We start from the raw sequence: 18,604 nt of genomic DNA, 5'->3' as shown, positions 1-18,604 counted from the left end.
GATCATTCAGAGAAAGAGTATGTGGACACTAAGGCCCTGACTTTTGCTCTCCTTATTGCAGGTTCCTTACAAGTTTGGTGACGTGGGAATTAAAAGTTGCTCCGCTATTACAAACACTGTCGGCAGCGATGTAGTGGGCAATCCATCCATCCATCCATCCATCCATCCATCCATCCATCCATCCATCTATCGATTATCTGAACCACTTATCCTGCTCTCAGGGTCACGGGGATGCTGGAGCCTATCCCAGCAGTCATTGGGCGGCAGGCAGGGAGACACCCTGGACAGGCCGCCAGGCCATCACAGGGCCCACACATTCACACCTAGGGACAATTTAGTATGGCCGATTCACCTGACCTACACCCACGCCCAGGGTCCAGGGTGTCTCCCCACCTGCTGCCCAATGACTGCTGGGATAGGCTCCAGCATCCCCGCGACCCTGTGCAGGATAAGCGGTTTGGACAATGGATGGATGGATGGATGATGCTATGTAACAGAGATGTCTGTCAGCCCTAAGAAAGATGGGTAAACTATATTCTGCAGATAAATAAGTGCGTTAACTGCATTTAGGTGTGTTTACCCTCCACTACACCACTGATTGTTAGTATTTCAGAATAAGAGCAACCTGTAAAAATGCCTGAAATGTCAGTTGACCTGCATGTGGAAGTGACTGCAGAGAAATTTAATAAATCTGTGATGTGTTGTAGGGTAACATCATTGAATGCTCGTTGAAAGACTTGATAATCACTTAATGTGGTTACTAGAGCAGAGGCCATCGATGTCTTGTACTCAACAAACCCACAGCCCCCAACTCACCCAAAGGTGTCACAGAGACACCCAACATGTCCCGCCACCCCCTCACCTTCTTTTGACCCACACAACCTCCCAGTCAAAGCCGGCTTAAAGGACATGTTATTTTCTTTTCTTTCTTTCTATTTTCTTTTTGACACCTGCTCTGCAGAACTGAGAGCTGTCATGCAGTTGTCCGGCACATCTGCAGACACATGGACATGTCATTTTACATATGTGTCACACAAACAAACGCTAACACACACACACACACACACACAAAAGTACGGTTGTGGTTTGTCAACCATACAGACTCAGGTAACTTTGACCCGAAACACCGTGGAGTGAGAGAGCCACAATGTGTGAATGTACACGAGAGCAAGAACCTCGCCATCCCCACCCGTACCACCACCCCCCACCCCTCCTTCTATCTCTCTGCTGTGAACTCACACACCCACAGCTGCATACTCTTCTCCTGTCACAGTGGTAATCTCTTTGTCAGGAGCCGGCTGTTGGAAATTTGTCCGTCTGATTCGGTGAGTGTCCGAGTGATAGGGCTGGCTGTAGTGCCACAGGGTGTGTGTGTGTGTGTGTGTGTGTGTGTGTGTGTGTGTGTGTGTGTGTGTGTGTGTGTGTGTGTGTGTGTGTGTGTGTGTGTGTGTGTGTGTGTGTGTGTGTGTGTGTCCATCTATATGAGCCTACCAAGTGCCAAAGGTGGTGGCATCCTCGTCCGTCAGAGTGTCTCTGCTTCTAGACTTCAGACCTGTTTTCCAAAGGAAGTGAAATGTTGAACATAAGAGGAAGAAATACGTGCAAGACTGTGCATGTGTGCGTGCTCGTCTTTGGTTGTCGATAGCTAATGTTATTCCCCTTTCACGTCTGGCATTTTTGTGTGTATTCTTTTTATTTATTTGCTCGTGTCCATCCTTATATCTCATTAGGCAGTACGGTGGAAAACAGATCCGTATCTTGTTGAATCAAGGACTGAACGTGTGATAAGAAACTGACATTTCTAGTTATCTTCAAACTGACGTGAAGGCCCACAAGGTGATGTAGGACACGGTGTGGCCACTAGATGGCGCTGCCGTCTGCATACGCCTCACACGTTCTCAACGCCACTTCTGCCCATAAGAGGAAGTGACAGGATAATTGATAATAAATACGTCAACAAACAAAATATTGCTAGAGTGGACACAGAATAGCGTCTTCTGAACAATGAGCTAAGTGGGTTTTTTTTAAAGTACATATGTGATAGATGACTGTTAATGGTCGGGTATGATCAAAATACTGTTTTTCAACAGAAATGATGGACGCAACGACGCCGCTCAGGATTTTCATTTCGGGAATAGTTCAGATACAGACGCCGTGAACTCGGCACACGCACACACGTCGGTTTGTTCTGAACATTTTGATCTGAAAGTTGTTTGAACTGTCCTAGTTAGTCTGCCCCTGCGTTTCAGCCAGAATCAACCGGGCAAGTTTTGAAGGCCGACGCTACGTAGGCTAACAGTTAGCAAGGTTTTAGACTTGTGTAACCGGTTATTTTCTTGCCCGGTGCGGGATTCGATACGAGGTGTACTGCACCACAAGGCGACGTCACTAACCGCTCGGCTAAAGGGTCAGACCCGTTAGCTAGGGGCTAACGTGTCTTATTAGTAGTGTACAGCCGTCACCCTCTCCCGGAAGCGCGCCCTCGCGCCTTGTTATTCCCGCGCTCCGAAGAGACTTCTGAGGATCTGCACGCTTCCGGATCCCACCGCTGCCACCAATGCCACCGAGGGTTTGTAGATGTCGCCTATACCAGTGGTTCTCAACCTTTTTGGGGTCCTGGACCCCCTGCGTATTTTTGATCTACCCTGAGGACCCCTCCACCTGATCTTGGGGGAGGGGGGTTGCAATTTGATTGAAACAGTAGAAACGGCATTTTAAATTGCATTATAGCATTTATTCACTCTTAGGGGCAAAAATAAGAGCTTTCAGTTGTAACTTAGATATAGTTAACAAAACAGAATATGTATTCAGTAACTTTCAGATATATGTAACAAAACAGAATATGTATTCAGTAACTTTCAGATATATGTAACAACAGAATTTTTATGCAGTAACTTTTAACAATGCAAACGGGAGCGAGATCTCTTATTAAAATACAATAAATTACACTTGTGAAACAGATGTAATTAGAGAAAAAAGTCCTTGTAATGATCTGTGCCCTCTGGCTATGTTAACTTATAACATTAATAAAGCAAGGACGACTTCTCTCGTGCTGGGTGTTTATTCACCGACCGGATTCCCACTGACGTTGTTACGTACATCACGTGACTTTGTTGTGGCGCTACGGAAAGTCGTAAGGGACATTAGCAAATCAAATATTACTAGCAAATATTACAGTCCTGTTACCCTTTATAGTTTAGGTAGATAAAGATCTCAGTCACATTTGAGTAAAATAATCCTATTTCTATAAATGTCATAGGATCTTTTTTTAAAGATATTTTATTTTCACGGACCCCTTGCAATTACACCACGGACCACTAGGGGTCCGCGGACCCCCGGTTGAGAAACACTGGCCTATACTGTACGAAACTATAAAATAACAAATACGGAGGTTCCACTTTCACACGAGGACCACTTTATTCGGATTCTTCCCCCAACAGAACCCCACAGCAACAACGCTGCGTACAGCACTTCCGCTCTCTCTTCAGCCTTCAAAATAAGAGCTCAGGGCATATACTCTGGCAACAGTTTATAACAGGAACTTAAAATCGCTGACAGGCTAAGTCCAGAAAAAATAGGTTACACTTGTAACGTTAAAGTTACAGTTTTAAAATAAGTTTTTTTTCACTGCAAACATTAAATCAAATTAAGACTGCCGATGGGACGTCACACGTTGTAATGAGAACGTTTGCGTGTCCAAGTTCTGAACAAACTATGATGCTGAATGCTTGCGTAGCCGGAACTGTTGCTTCGATAATTTGTTTGTCAAAGCTTTCTCTTTCTCTCATGCCCTTCATCGCTTCCCTCACATTTCCTTCTCTCTTTTTTTTCTCCCTTTGGTTTTTATCTTCTCTTGTCGCTCCTCTGCAATCATCCTCGCAGGGGGCCTTGTCATCTGTACCCGCTCATATCCCACAATCCCTTCTGCTCGGAGCACTACTGCACTTAAATGTCAGGGCTGATGAGTTCACCACACCCACCTGACACACCGGCTCAGCGACGGCTAAAAGCTTTTACAGAACGTGGTGGGTGCAAGAAATTATTATTATTATTATTGCTTTTTGTTTTGTTTTTTTTTTCTTATCAGAGATTATAGCTCATAGGGGGCGAGGTTAGGTAAGGGAATGGAGGGGAGGAGGACATAGATTGTGATGGGCTGCCATCTAGTGGCTGTTACTGGCATCCGCTACTTTATTTCCCGGGTAGATGCAGACTGGGCTGAACTATACTCAAAAGGAAAATACATTTTAAGCAACAAACCCCTTTGCCATTGAATATAATCTACTTCATGGCCAGAGATTTCCTATACTTTCAATATCACGCGAAAGTCATATTGAAATTGTGTTTAAAAGTTTCGAACAATATTTTGAATTCAAAATTGTTCAGTATCTGGCTGCAAATTCAACGAGTTGTCCAATGTTACAGTGGGAGTCAGAGGATAAATTGGACAAGTTGAATAAAATAAAATCACAGTTCTGCTTATTTTTCTGTGAACTGTAACAATGAAACAATGACCAACAGGAGTCAGCACGTGAAGATGGGGAAGCATGTCTTGGACCCTTGGATCATCAGCACCGGTGCCCCCCAAGGCTGCATGCTATCTCCACTGCTCTTCTCTCTCTAATGGCTGCACCTCCTGACACCAATCTGTCAAGCTCCTGAAGTTTGGGGCTGACGCCGCCGTCATTGGACTCTTCTCTGGGTGTGATGAGTCAGCTTACAGATGGGAGGTGTACCACCTGGCTCCCTGGTGCAGTCAGAGCAACCTGGAGCTAAACCCCCTAAAGACAATGGAGATGGTGGGGGACTTCAGGAGAAGCACAGCTCTGCGCCCTCCCCAGTTATCACTGTGGAGTCCTTCTGTTTCCTGGACACCACCATCTCTCAGGATCTCTAATGGGAGCTAAACATCAGCTCCCTCATCAATAAAGTGCGGCAGAGGATGTACTTCCTGCAATAGCCAAAGAAATTCAACTTGCTGCTGACAATGATGTTGAATTTCTGCACCTCCATCATTGAGACGATCCTAACCTCCTCCAGCATCTGGTACGCTGCTGCCACCGCCAGGGACCACGGCAGGCTGCAGCACATCATTCGCTTGGCGGAGAAGGTGGTTGCCGCCTCCCATCTCTCCAGGACCTGCGTGCTTGCAGGACCTTGAGCCAGGTATAGAACATTGTTGCCAACCCCTCCCACTTTGGATGCCACCTTTATGAGACTCTGCCCTCTGACAAGAGGCTGAGGTCCATCAGGACCAAAACCTCAGGCCACAGCAACTGTTTCTTCCCTGTTACAGTTGAACTAATCAACAGGCCTCCTGCCCCCCACTGACAGCCACTCTCCCACACACACACTGCACATACTGCAATACACACACATACTGCAATTTGTATGTAAAATTATACTTTTTCTATACTTTTCTCCATTTATAATTTTTAGATGTTTTATGCATATATATATATTTATATATAATCCAATGAGACAGTACTAGCCTGTTTCATGCTGTAAACAGTCATCAGCTGTCAATAAAGCTACCTGAGGAAAGAACCTACCATTTACTGCCTTGTCATGCATAGCATATCACATGCACAACATCCAATGGGGAAGGGAGATGTGCGACATTCAAAAATTCAAAAACAAGTGATCGCTAATGGTCCAACGGGGGTGGGGTGGGGGGGTATTTGTCTATTTATAATTAAAAAATACGTGCTTATATCTATGTCTGCAACTGCTGGCCAATTGTGTGTGTGTGTGTGTGTGTGTGTGTGTGTACGTACATATATTACATACTTATTTTAGTGCATGTAATTCTGATTCTTCTGAGATCGATGACAAGTTTAATTTTCAAACCCCAGGTAATGCACTTAAATGGCATCCTTAAGCAAACCAAGCCAAACCTTTTATGCTGTGCTCATATAATTTGAAAGAGACCATGTTCCCTCACAATTTCATTTTTGCAGCCAACTAATTACTGATATTTGTTCCTGGGATATTAATCCAAACCCCTAGGTTTAAGGTGAATTGAAATTTAAGCGATATGATCAGTATTAGCAAGGCTTTTTGGGGTGCTGATGGTCCCTGAAGACTTTCTCTGGGTGCTGGCTTCAGACCAGGTGTTCAGATTCTGACCATATGACTGATATAAAGAAAATGTAGATTTCCTTACAAAGCACTCACTTATTACACAATTCAGAGGGAACGAGTATTGTACCACATCTAATTTCTAGGCATTGTGGGACAGATTCTTATTGTCTGTGCTGTTGGTCGAATTTAACGCTGTTTATTTAGAAATGTAAGCTAATTTTACTTTTGGACTCTTCTGTAATCCACTCTGGATATAAATGTCATCCAAACACATGAAACAAATTATGACGGGGTAATAATTGGACAAATGTTTAAATAAATAAATGGAACTTTACTCCTACCTTAACATTGTTTCTGTCCTCTAAATTTATTTGTAAAACTTTGGCATTCAAGCCAAATTCAATGACTGGCCGGGTATACACAGTATATACAGTTTGAGCAATAGCCACACAGTACAATATATACAATATCAGTATATCCGCAAACACAATGTATATATAAGGTAATACAACACAATATGTACACTCTTATGTCCTCCTAGTGGGTTGTGCAACAAAATATGTACAATGCATTTCAGTCAACAAAATTTACAGCTTTGCATTTTGTGAGGTGGTACAACATCATATGTACAAACTTGTCTGGCTAATGATTGCACAACAATATGCAGTCCCACTTCTTACTGACAACTATAATATAACAAAGTATGTATAGTACAACTGCGATTACTGTCGTAACCACATACACCGTATTACGTATGGCGTTACTTCTCATGAGTATACGTAGTACTATACTTGCAGCCATGCCTTTGAATAGTAGTTGTAGATCATTACAAGCTACATTTTCACCAGTTACTCCCAATTGTACACCCAAGATTTACAATCTCATATCTGCAAACAACTTGCACAGTTTTAGCTTTTAGTTGTTATTTTACAACCTAATATTTACAATCTAGGCAGCAGCAATTAAGTATGTATATATACAGTCATCTACCACAGTGATTCTCAATATTTTTGGCTCATAAATTCAAACAAAGGATGCCGACTGTCAGCTACTTGACTTGTGCAAGCACACACAGATGGGTAAACTTTGACACTTAACACCGATTTTTTATGTTATACACAGTAGGATGTGCAATACTTGTTTTTTTTCTCCCCTAAATATGTGGAAATAACTGGAGAACAAAACTACTGTATGCATATCAGTTTCTCCTGGTTCTGTGCCTACTATCTTGTTAAACAAGCGTCAGAATATCACATGAGAAAACATGGATGGACAACTTAAGACATAAACTCTGTTTTCAACCTCAGAGTAACAATACTTCGAATTTAAAGTATAATTCACATCAACAGTTCAAATAATAAGTACCAGAGGAAGACATCATCGTGTACGATAGTTGTTGTATTTTGACATTATCAGTCCTCAACATCGTCGTCACCTTAAGGAAATGTTTCAATTTTGAACAACATTTCTGTTTTTGGCATGCATCTACAGATTATGTTAATATTAAACCTATAAAATTAGCTATTACTATATTGCAGTCACCTCTGGCTTTATTATTTCACTAGTTAGATACAGGTAAAATGAATGGGAAACCTATATATAAGAAGTATACATTCATCTGATTAACATTGCCTTCATTTAAAGATAGATAGCATGTTATATTTATGATTGTTGTAATCTGTTTTCAAACAGAAGCAGTTAAGTGAAATCCCTGTAAATGGCTGTATCATACTGTAACATTAATTGACCCGGTGACATTGTGTGTTAAATGCAGAGGGGAACCGCCAGGGCCCTCCAAGATATTCTAAAAATAATGTTTAAAAAGTCATCAGTTCTAATTCTATTTGATCTATTCATAATTTGACAAGCAACGTCTTAAAATGTTTCTGAGGAAATAAACCCTTCAAACCTGCCTATTCAGTTTGTGTTGGAACGTGAAGGGTTAAATAAAAGGAGCTCCTTTGTTTCCCTATCAGAATTTTGCTGCCTCTGCGGTTGCTAGGAAGAAAATGCTATGTTTTCAGCTCTGTGATTGGTGGTCCAGCTATAATTTCCGCGGAGGGAGTCATTTGAAATGACAGTAAAATTGACCAATCATATCTTCCCTTTAAATGGGTGGGCTTTGTTAGCGCCAACTTTATAACTTCCGCCCGCTGCGAGGGTCACGAATGCAAAAAAAATTAAGCTAGGCTCTGTGGCGTCATTGGGGACAAAATGGAGAATGGAAATTTGGGGTGGGTACACTACTCTTATCAATACTACGTATCGGTCCGTTAGTTTAATAGTTCTCTTATCGATTCTTTTTCTTATTCCCTAAGAACAAAAACGACAAATTAAAACGTTTGACATTAAATATGCAATAGCGATGGGGCTATGGACTTGGCTCCGGCTTGGACCAGCGGTAGGAGGAGGAGTGGACTGGTTCCTTGAAGTTTCTTTAGACAAAAGCATATTAACAATTAGCTGCACAATTTGCTATCATTCATAAGACCATGTTTTGTTTTTTATTGCATTAGCTATCTGTGAGCTAGCTTGCGAGCTCAGTAGCTAGCCGTCCGCTTCGGAGTAGCTCACCGAAAGGTTTCAAAACCTAGAGAAATGTGCCCAATGAACTTATATGTAGATTTATATGTAAATTACTCCCAGCAAAGTGATTTGTAACGTACTTATTATTTATGTAACCTACTGATAAGACACGTTAGTCGGTAGCTAACGGGTCAGACCCTTTAGCCGAGCGGTTAGCGATGTCGCCTCGTGGTGCGGTACACCCCGCATCGAATCCCGCACCGGGCAAGAAAATAATCGGTTACATTTATTTAAGTTAAAACCATGTTCTAGGCTAATATCATACCTGCAGTGGATGGGACAGGGGCAGATGAACACCCTTCCATCTCTCCACCTGTATATGGCGTACTTTAGATGCAAGATGTACTTTACATGTTTTGAAAAGTTGTTTGTGTTTCCCCCTTTGCAGGAAAACGTGCTGTTGCACTTTTGCAACGAGCAGTTTTCTGCAGCCACCCTGGTAAAGGGCAACCAGTGTGTGAGAGGGTAGAGACGGCAGGCTCCAGCTCCAAGACAGTCTCCGGAGGACCGAAGGAGAGAGATCTGGATAGTCCATGTCGGGTCACAGGAATAGTGAAAAGCTCCGTTCTAAACAGGGTCAGAGAGATAAAAGCTGCCAAATACTCTTCGCAAAATTTGTGTTGCCTGAATTATCAAGAAATCTCCCTGTACTGACAGCACAACTGTTCACGTCGGAGCTGATCGATACTGGCGGATATCAGTTTCTTTAAGTCTCTGTATTTAGGGCCTACGAGTGCGTCGGTATACTCAAGTCAGTAATATCAGGATCTACTAATCAGTTTCTTTAATGCCCAGCCTTCAGTCTAGGTTAGGGTTAGGATTTGTCTGACCTGTTCTGTATTCATTTTATATTAGGAGTTTTGTAAGTTTGCTGTGAATTATTTTTATTATTTGGAGCTGCTGTCGGTTTCTTCAGCGGTCTGCTCTGGGTGCTGTGGCAGGTCCGTTTTGTTAGGTGTAGGGTTAGCTTTGGGGCTACCCAGTTTCTTCATTCCTCTGCGTTGAGCCAGGCTGGAGGACAGGACAGGCTCCAGGACGGGAGCAGGAGTGCAGCGCTTCAGAGCAGAATACGTAGCAGACAGAGCCCCCTACAGGAATCAAAGGATAAAAACATGTTACCTTACCCACAGCCACTCTGGCTGTCACCTCACACCATCATTATAGGTCATCAATAGGTGACAGAAAGTGCTGTCTGGTGAAGAGAGCGAGAAACAAATCACATTATGTTGGCTGGAACTATACAACATTGACCTGAGTCTAAACATTCATTGTGAAAAATCTAAACAGAAGTGGTCACAGTTATTCTAAGTGACACATTTGCACGATCATCATTGTGCAATTTGTGATTTTGCCCTTTGACATATGAGCTGTCTTTGACAGATTATCAGTAGCAATAATACTTTGCTTATTTAGCCTACTTGTAATCATTAACAGTGACATTAGCTGAGGAATTTCTGATGACACACTTAAAGTCCAGCTAAAACGGCATTTCAAGAGTCTTAATTTCCATATCGTGACGTATTTCCAAGTGCAACAGGATAGACAAGTGGGAAATAACGTTGGGAAGAATTTGATTTGAACATTGAAAAGTAGGCATTTTGCTAGCTAGCTAACTAATGAATCTTGAGTTCTGCTGCTAAAAGTTGGATTGATTGATGGGTGGATGTCACATTATTGGTTGAAATTGGTTGGTTCAAGCCTATGTAAGCATGTGTCATATTTTGTTTTACAGGAAGAAAACATGATTGGATTCTGGTATAAAAATACAAAGAAATAGATTTTTTTTATGGCATATATTGTTAAATAGGTGCACAATTTGACTGGGGATGTTATATAAAAGGTTTAAAAAGGAATGTTTCATTTCATCTCGACTTTAAACTGACTACTTCATTTAGAATAATCTTACAAAAAAAGTGATACCACTATTTTAATTATCCAAGTTAAAGCAAAAACTGTGCAGTGATAAAAGTGCAAAGAAGTAATTTTTGTGTCTTTTTTTTCTGAATACATTTTAAATCTGTTGAATAGGTATAAATTGACATGAATGCCATTTAAAAGCTGAGCTAACAGTCATTATTGGTGTCAACTTAATATTCAAAAACCCATTATTGATTGGGCCTGGTGGCGGAAAGACTGCCCTTTGTCACCCCAGGCATACATGTCAGTTGACAAAAGTAGTATCGTTTAGGTGAGCATTATATGAAAAAGAAAGTCATAACCAAATGGGACAGCACAGTGGCGCAGGGGTTAGCGCGGTCGCCTCACAGCAAGAAGGTCCTGGGTTCGTACCCCGGGGTTGTCCAACCTTGGGGGTTGTCCTCTGTGTGGAGTTTGCATGTTCTCCCCGTGTCTGAGTGGGTTTCCTGCGGGTGCTCTGGTTACCTCCCACAATCCAAAGAAATGTAAGTCAGGTGAATCGGCCATACTAAATTATCCCTAGGTGTGAATATGTGTGTTGGCCCTGTGATGGCCTGGTGGCCTGTCCAGGGTGTCTCCCCGCCTGCTGCCCAATGACTGCTGGGATAGGCTCCAGCATCCTGTGACCCCAATTGGGGTCATTATCCAATTGGCTTGGATAATGGATGGATGGATGGATGGATGTTTCAGTTCAGCACCTGTGTAACATGGCTTTCTCCAGCAGCCCCTACCGTTTTTAGTGAGCCCAATGGTTCTGGCACTAGAGGGCAGCGTGAACGCGTGCATATGCCCACACACCCAGCAAACAGTAAAGAAATGGTGAAAGTATTTGGTCACTTTTACCAAAGTTAGCAAATACTATTTTGTCTAATGTGCTGACTTAAATGTATTGGGCATCATTCGATCAACATGTAATTATATTAATTAGGAATATTTCTGAAAACGTTTTGGCATTTTTTTCCTACAGTATTTAAATTTCATCATTTTTTTCCTAAAAGGTTTTATTTGTCAGGTCTCAAAAATTAGTCAATTTTCCATTAGCTCTTCTCTCTATAAAGTAAGCAGAATTTTGGAGAAGAGAAACACTGATTTCCCCCCCCTTTCTTTCCTCTATTTTTTTTTCTCTTCTGCAGGTGGCACAAGGACATTTTTGGCTTAAACACCACCAAGGCATGAATAGGGAGAGCCATCAGAGATGGAGCAAGGAAAATAGTTAAGAGTCGAACCATGATGACAAAAACACAGTTGAACAACCATTCAACACTGAATGGAGAGGCAACAGGAGAGTCGGACAGAGAGACGCAAAAAGAGAACGAGGAATGAAGAAGGGAGTAAAGGCAATGCAAAGGTAAGATGCAAAGGACAACCATGATCCAATGACAGGGCCTATTTCACTGGACTGGATTTATTGCACAGGCCTGTATTTGTGTTAATCCTATGGATTACACTCAACCAGAGACAATATTTTCCCATTACATGTGGCTTCATAGCAAGGTCAATCTAATATAGTATATCCCCTATTGATGTTGTTGTCTGACACTCAGTCATAATCGGGCAAACTATTTGAAAAATATAGATGCTCTGTCAATCAATTTGATATAGTTTTATAGTGAATTCATATGAAAACAAGTGTCCTCTTGCATTCAAATATTGAATTGAATGCATGTACTACATATACAATAACTGGGCCTTAATGTTTACAGTCAAGCCAAAGGAAACCTTTTTATATGGATGGATGTGAGCCACAAAGATTTTCTACTCTAGTCTATTCCAGTCTAGTCTATAAATATTACCCCTTCTACAGTTTTTCTCCCTAGATGGTTTTTTTCATTGCAGTCAAACTCAGCTGTCAATTTCAATGCATTACTCAGCTCTTGATATTATTTAGCTGATGTTACATTCATCACGGAGACATGAAGAGGCTGTGATTTTTATGTTTCCTTTGTATGATCATTTTGTTTTCAGCCCAACAGAGGACAACTCATTCAGAAGTATTTATTTTTAATCTGTCAAAATTTCAGATCCCTGTTTGCAGTTAATTGATTGTAATCTACCACAATGTATTTAATCTCCTTAACTGCCCTTAGAAGCTGTACCTCTTTAAACAGAGTATTTCTGTTATAGGCTACCTCACTTAGAGTGTTTCTGTTATGGGCTACCTCACTTAAAGTGTGTAGGTTACACAGTAAACATAACATGCCTAAACACTTATCAATGTCCTTGCAGCACACACATTTCATTTAATCACATCAGGTCCAGCTACAGGACAGGACCATTTTCTGGTCAGGGTTTCTTGTCTGTGGGGGACCCAAGTCTGACAAACTTTGTGTTGACCCGGGTGTCAGGTAATCTTGCATGGCAGCCAGACTTTTGACTGTCGGCATAAAGTCTAGTCCAGACCATTCTTTAATGAGTTCAAGGGCCACCCACTTTGACTGGAAAAGGTCTTTTGACTGACATCCAAAAAGACCAACCGCAGACTGTTGCTTTGGTGTGATGTTTAAGAGTGGTCAGTTCTGAAACGGTGCCACAAGAAAAACAGACACACGTGAAACTAGTCTTCACATACAGTGACTCAGCAGTCTCAAAGTGAGGTAGTAGTGTGAACTTCACAAACTTTCTCAAACCCAGCGATTAAGTCGTGGTCACAAATGCTCATTACTCTTACTGTCCCAAGTTCTTCATTTTGGTTGCTGCTCTACTTCGTTGCGAGAAGTTCATTTCCTGGTGGACTGAAAAAAATCCGGTGTCTTTCAGAAGTGCATAACACTCTTTTGATTGACATTGCAGATAGTTTCTGAGAGTGGCTCTAGGATCAAGTAGAAATTGAGGAAATTTCTTGGGCAAATTTGAAAACGGTATCCACATTGAACACAAAAGAGCAGAAGAGAATGAGTGTGACAAAGAAATGGGAAAACATTAAATCAATCAAGGCATATGGAAATGCTAATAGATACAGCATGATTTGGCAGGGTGGGCACGGTGGGCCAGTGGTTAGGGCAGTCGCCTCACAGCAAGAAGGTCCTGGGTTCGAGCCCCAGGGTAGCCCATCCTTGGGGGGGGGGGGGTTGTCCCGGGTCGCCTCTGTGTGGAGTTTGCATGTTCTCCCCTTGTCTGTGTGGGTTTCCTCTGGGTGCTCTGGTTTCCTCCCATAGTCCCAAGACATGTAGGTCAGGTGAATCGGCTGTACTGAATTGTCCCTAGGTGTGAATGTGTGTTTGTGTTGGCCTTGTGATGGACTGGCAGCCTGTCCAAGGTGTCTCCCTGCCTGCCGCCCAATGACTGCTGGGATAGGCTCCAGCATCCCCGCGACCCTGAGTAGGATAAGCGGTTTGGATAATGGATGGATGGATGATTTGACTGGTAGTTTAGTTGGCTCTGAATTTACTGTTCTCCGGTCCCACCTAAGGACATTTATAACATGTACATATGTGTATTCAAGTATTTTATGAGATCTCTCTCTTTGGGACAGTCATTTAGCCGACGCTTTTATCCAAAGCGACTTAGAATAAGTGCATTTAACGTAGGAAATCAGGAGTGTTGTTATTTGATGGCGCCCTTACTCATTGTATTATGGTACCAGCCGTATTATTGTTCTGTCTAAGGCTTTACGGTACATTCAGATGTGATGTCGCCACGTTCTCTGTGTGCGACTGTGTTGTAAGCTTGTTGTAAGAGTCGGTACTCGGTAGTAGAGAGCCAGGGGCCCGCTGTATTTGCCTAAATAAATAAGCCTAACATTAAAGGCTAAAGAAAAAACCGAGTCAAGCTTTGCTTATCCTCCATACACAAGAAGATTGGCATCCCAGCTCAACTTGGAAAAAAACGGTGCCAAATTTCGATACTTTACGGTAGACGACGTGAATGCTATCGTAGCCAGCCAATCACTACCAGCATTGTTGTACACAGGGGACTGACTGACAAATCAGCATGGGTATGCGTGTGCGTCTCGTGACTGCATTGGAGTTGAAAACTGGCGGGAAAGATTTAGTGAGCTACTATGTGTTCCAAGGCGTGGCTACACTTAATAAAAGTAGACAGCAAACCTGACACAGTAAAATGCAACCGCCGCAAAGCGATCATCAAATGCAAGTCTGGGAATACGTCAAATATGACTGCTGGAATGGGCTCCAGCATCCCCGCGACCCTATGAGCAGGATAAACAGTTCAGATAATGGATGGATGGATGATGAAACATCTGATCACGCATGGGATAAATTTACGAGTGGACAGCTGCTCTGTGTTTGATAGCATTAATGTCCGTGCTGCTGCCAATGTTAACGTTAGCCCTGGGACGTCTGCTGCTGGGTCTTTTTCTGGTGCCACTGCTAGCAATAATGAAACAGGTGAGGACGGTTATGATGATGTGTATAAATAGGCTCACATACATTAAAGATGTGAGTCTGCACGTTGACCTCATTGTCATTGTTGACCTCACTTTCAATCTCAAAGTGCTAGAGTACAGAACCAAAATAACACAATGTGTCAATGAATTATGGTGCTCGGCTGTATAGAAAAGTAGTTTGCTGATAATCCTATAAGTTTTTCATAATATATAGTATCGAAAAAGTATTGTTTAGGTATCGAATTGGAGGTATTTGTTTTGGTATCGGTATCGAACATTTTCGGACGATACCCAACCCTAGTCATAAGTGCATCTTCTCTCTAAACAAGCATCCAAGAGCAAAACCAATGCTTAAGTAAAATCGCAAGAAAGAGATTTTTTTTTAAAATAAGTGAATACAATAAGTGCTAAGAGCAAGTAACAGGGTAGTAGTTCTTGAGGAGGTGAGTTTTCAACCTGCGCCGAAAGATGGGCAGCGACTCCGCTGTCCTGACATCAGTGGGGAGTTCATTCCACCACTGTGGCGCCAGGACAGAAAAGAGCTGTGACCAGGTCAATCAGCAGCAAGGGCCTCTGAGCGACGGGGCAACCAGGTGTCCCGAGGCAGTAGAGCGAAATGGTCGGGCGGGGGTGTAGGGCTTGACCATGGCCTGGAGATAGGAAGGAGCTGTTGCTTTCACTGCCCTGTAGGCTAGCACCAGAGTCTTAAACTGGATGTGAGCAGCTACTGGGAGCCAGTGTAGGGACATGAGAAGGGGAGTTGTGTGGGAAAACTTAGGGGAGTTGAACACCAGACGAGCTGCAGCTTTCTGAACAAGCTCCAGAGGTCTGGTGGCCGACGCTGGGGCGCCAGCAAGGAGGGAGTTGCCATAGTCCAGCCGGGAGATGACCAGAGCCTGGATGAGCACCTGTGCCGTCTTGTTGGTGAGGAAGGGGTGAATCCTCCTGATGTTATAGAGGAGAATCTGCAGGAGCGAGCAACCGATGCAATGTTTGCAGCAAACGACAGTGGGTCGTCCAGGATCACACCCAGATTCCTTGCAGTCCAAGTTGGCGTCACCATGGTGTTGTCAATGGTGATGGTGACATACCCTACGCCGTAGCCTGACGTGCACCCCCCCAGAAAAGTAACCACGCGTCGGAATGATGCATACCACAACAACTGTGACAAGGAAACCCTTGAAACCCACCCCAGATAATTTCGCACCTGTATAAATGGAGTCTGGTGTCCTAGTCATTAATCCTTATACATAAATACCCAATTTCCCTTCGGGGATGAATAAAATCTTCTGATTCTGATTAAATACACATGTGCACATGTACACACACACACAACATGCAGACATGTGACTGACCTTGACTTTGAGTGCGTCGTGTCTGGTGAGGACTCTGTCTGTGAGCAGGTCTCGCTCAACAATCCAGGGGTGACGAAGAACCTGAGGAGCAACAGGGTCATTTTAGTCGGTAGTATGGTCCCCTCCCATTACTAACTTCTGATCTTGACAGTCATGTGGCTGGAAGTCCAACTAAAATGTATTTGGTGAAACCAAACAGCGGTTAACTATGGACCAAAATAAGTTCATAGTCACTAGCAAATGATGTTTTTAAGCCTGAAATATCCATTATTTGGTAATCCAGAAAAAAAAATCCACTTTTTGTGAAAAAAAGAGACTAGTTTGTAGTATGCTCTTATGCCTTTATAAGATATATGGTTATTGTGATGCTATTCATAGCACACTTGTTGAAGTGTTGAAAAAGGGAAGACGTATGATTGTTCAAGCTGTTGATAAACAAGGTTAGAGTGATTATTTTTTTTTAAATCTGGGGAAATGAATGGAAACGTTCTCTATAAAAGGCAACCAGCAGATGGCGTAGGTTGACGCTGCATGACATAGTGCAGCTGTTTTTGGTTACAGATGCACATGATAGGCAGAAGAACTAGAACAAACAACAAAACAGGGTAAAATCTTAAGGCTACATATTCACAGCCTCTTATAATGTAATTCAGATCATTTTATTTTTATATTTACAGTCATCAAAACACCAATTTCATTTTTTTATTGGTCTTGTTGGGAGGGGAAAAGAGCTGCAAGGCAAAAAAAACAAAACAAAAAAACAAAACAAAACCACAAAATGGAAAAAAAGGGAGCTGCTTTTTAAATATGCGAAGTTTAATGATGAAGTCAAGCTCACATAGAAAATAATTCTTATATGTGGCACGTCTTCAATGGATGGTGTAGAACACAAAAAGGCAAGGTACAACATCATTAAACTGTACTTATATGTTGCAAAGCCGCTCCCTTTTTCCATGTTGGTACAATTGCAAATGAGAAAAGATGTAATTATTGCCTGTATGAGCTGTGGGGCAATATAGTCTTATCTAGAATAGTATGTCCCAATGACTAATACTACCTGGGGGGCTGTCAGACGCTGATGAGGGTCCACGTGTAGCATCTTGGCCACAATGTCCTATTACCCACACACACACACACACACACACACACACACACAACCACAACCACACAAAGCTTTCAGTCACAGCAGCAGTTTATTGAATAATACCACAGCAATTTGATGTCAGTAACAGAAATAACTACAGTATAAATATGAAAAAAAGAGTTAAACGAGAACATTTCTGAAAACATTTTAGATTCAGATGTGTGCTTCATTCATGTGCTTATGTTTTTCTCTAATTTTGCTCTTTTGTATCATGATTTTGATTTAATATTTATTAATACAAATAATTCCTTATTACGGTTGTCATTGTGATTATGATTATCATTACTAAAGAGCTCTTGCAGCCAAGTTTCCCCTTTTAAACTCGCAGCTTTATTAAATCAGCTATTGCATCCAATAAATAGTTATATTTAATTCACATAATATTATATATAGTTATTTTGTTGTGCAATGTGTCATATGTTCTGCCAAAATGTTGTGTGTCTCAATAGTGGAAGACAAATTCAACCTTGGCAGCTTCTGACACCAGATCCCAGTTCCCTCCATCAATACAAAACTTCCCGCTGCCAATCTGAGCCAGAATCTCCTCTGGTGTGTCTTCTTGACTGCTTGCAAATGGGCTGAAACTGATCAAACAGAGAATATTGAGGGGGGGGGGTGTTAATTCATGTAGTTAATGTAAATTGGATTTAAATGATGTTCTGGGGTAGCAGCTGTACGTAAGGCCATGTAGAGTGACAAACATCCATGCATTTACACCAGAAAGGTGCCAAAGGGTGTATCAAAAGCATCTTCCACAGTTGACTGCTGGGCACTGAGAATACACATGAGTCACAATGGTATACCCAAAACTAACCCAGCTATCGTTGTGTAGAGCAGGATGCCCAGGCTCCAGATGTCACAAGCTGCATCATAGCCCTGCTTCTTTAGTACCTGCACATAAGCCCCAATCACAGCACACACACACACACACACACACACACACACACACACAAGAATAAACAGAGTGTAGTCAGTATTAAGTGGAGAACACTAGGTTCAAAGCTTGAGAGATTGAAAGGATTAGTTTTTCTTTTAGGGTAAGGTTTAAGCTTGCACTTCTAATGTTATTGACTAGCAATCTTTAAAAGTGTTTTGGTAGTGTGTGTTCTTGCTCTGTGTGTGTGTGACCTCATGTCATGACCGTAAGTAGTTTTTCTTTTCTTTTTTGTTGAC

The 18,604-nt window shown here is 42.2% G+C and overlaps 1 protein-coding gene across 1 annotated transcript in view; it reads right to left on the bottom strand.

Moving 5' to 3' along the window:
• Positions 1–9,557: 9,557 nt before the first annotated feature.
• The window catches only part of rps6ka2 (ribosomal protein S6 kinase, polypeptide 2), a 46,761-nt gene continuing 37,714 nt past the window's right edge, over positions 9,558–18,604 (bottom strand). Inside the window, exons 18-22 of the mRNA XM_056279383.1 lie at positions 18,246–18,322; positions 17,898–18,015; positions 17,345–17,401; positions 16,288–16,368; positions 9,558–9,758 (exon numbers count right to left, since the gene is read on the bottom strand). Coding sequence (XP_056135358.1) covers positions 9,558–9,758; positions 16,288–16,368; positions 17,345–17,401; positions 17,898–18,015; positions 18,246–18,322 — 534 coding nt within the window. The remainder of the gene's footprint in view (positions 9,759–16,287; positions 16,369–17,344; positions 17,402–17,897; positions 18,016–18,245; positions 18,323–18,604) is intronic.

This window comes from Lampris incognitus, chromosome 4, assembly GCF_029633865.1.
Source record: "Lampris incognitus isolate fLamInc1 chromosome 4, fLamInc1.hap2, whole genome shotgun sequence".
Taxonomy (NCBI): domain Eukaryota; kingdom Metazoa; phylum Chordata; class Actinopteri; order Lampriformes; family Lampridae; genus Lampris; species Lampris incognitus.
The sequence above is the reverse complement of the archived record's forward strand: the minus strand, read 5'-3'. Positions and strand labels throughout refer to the sequence as shown.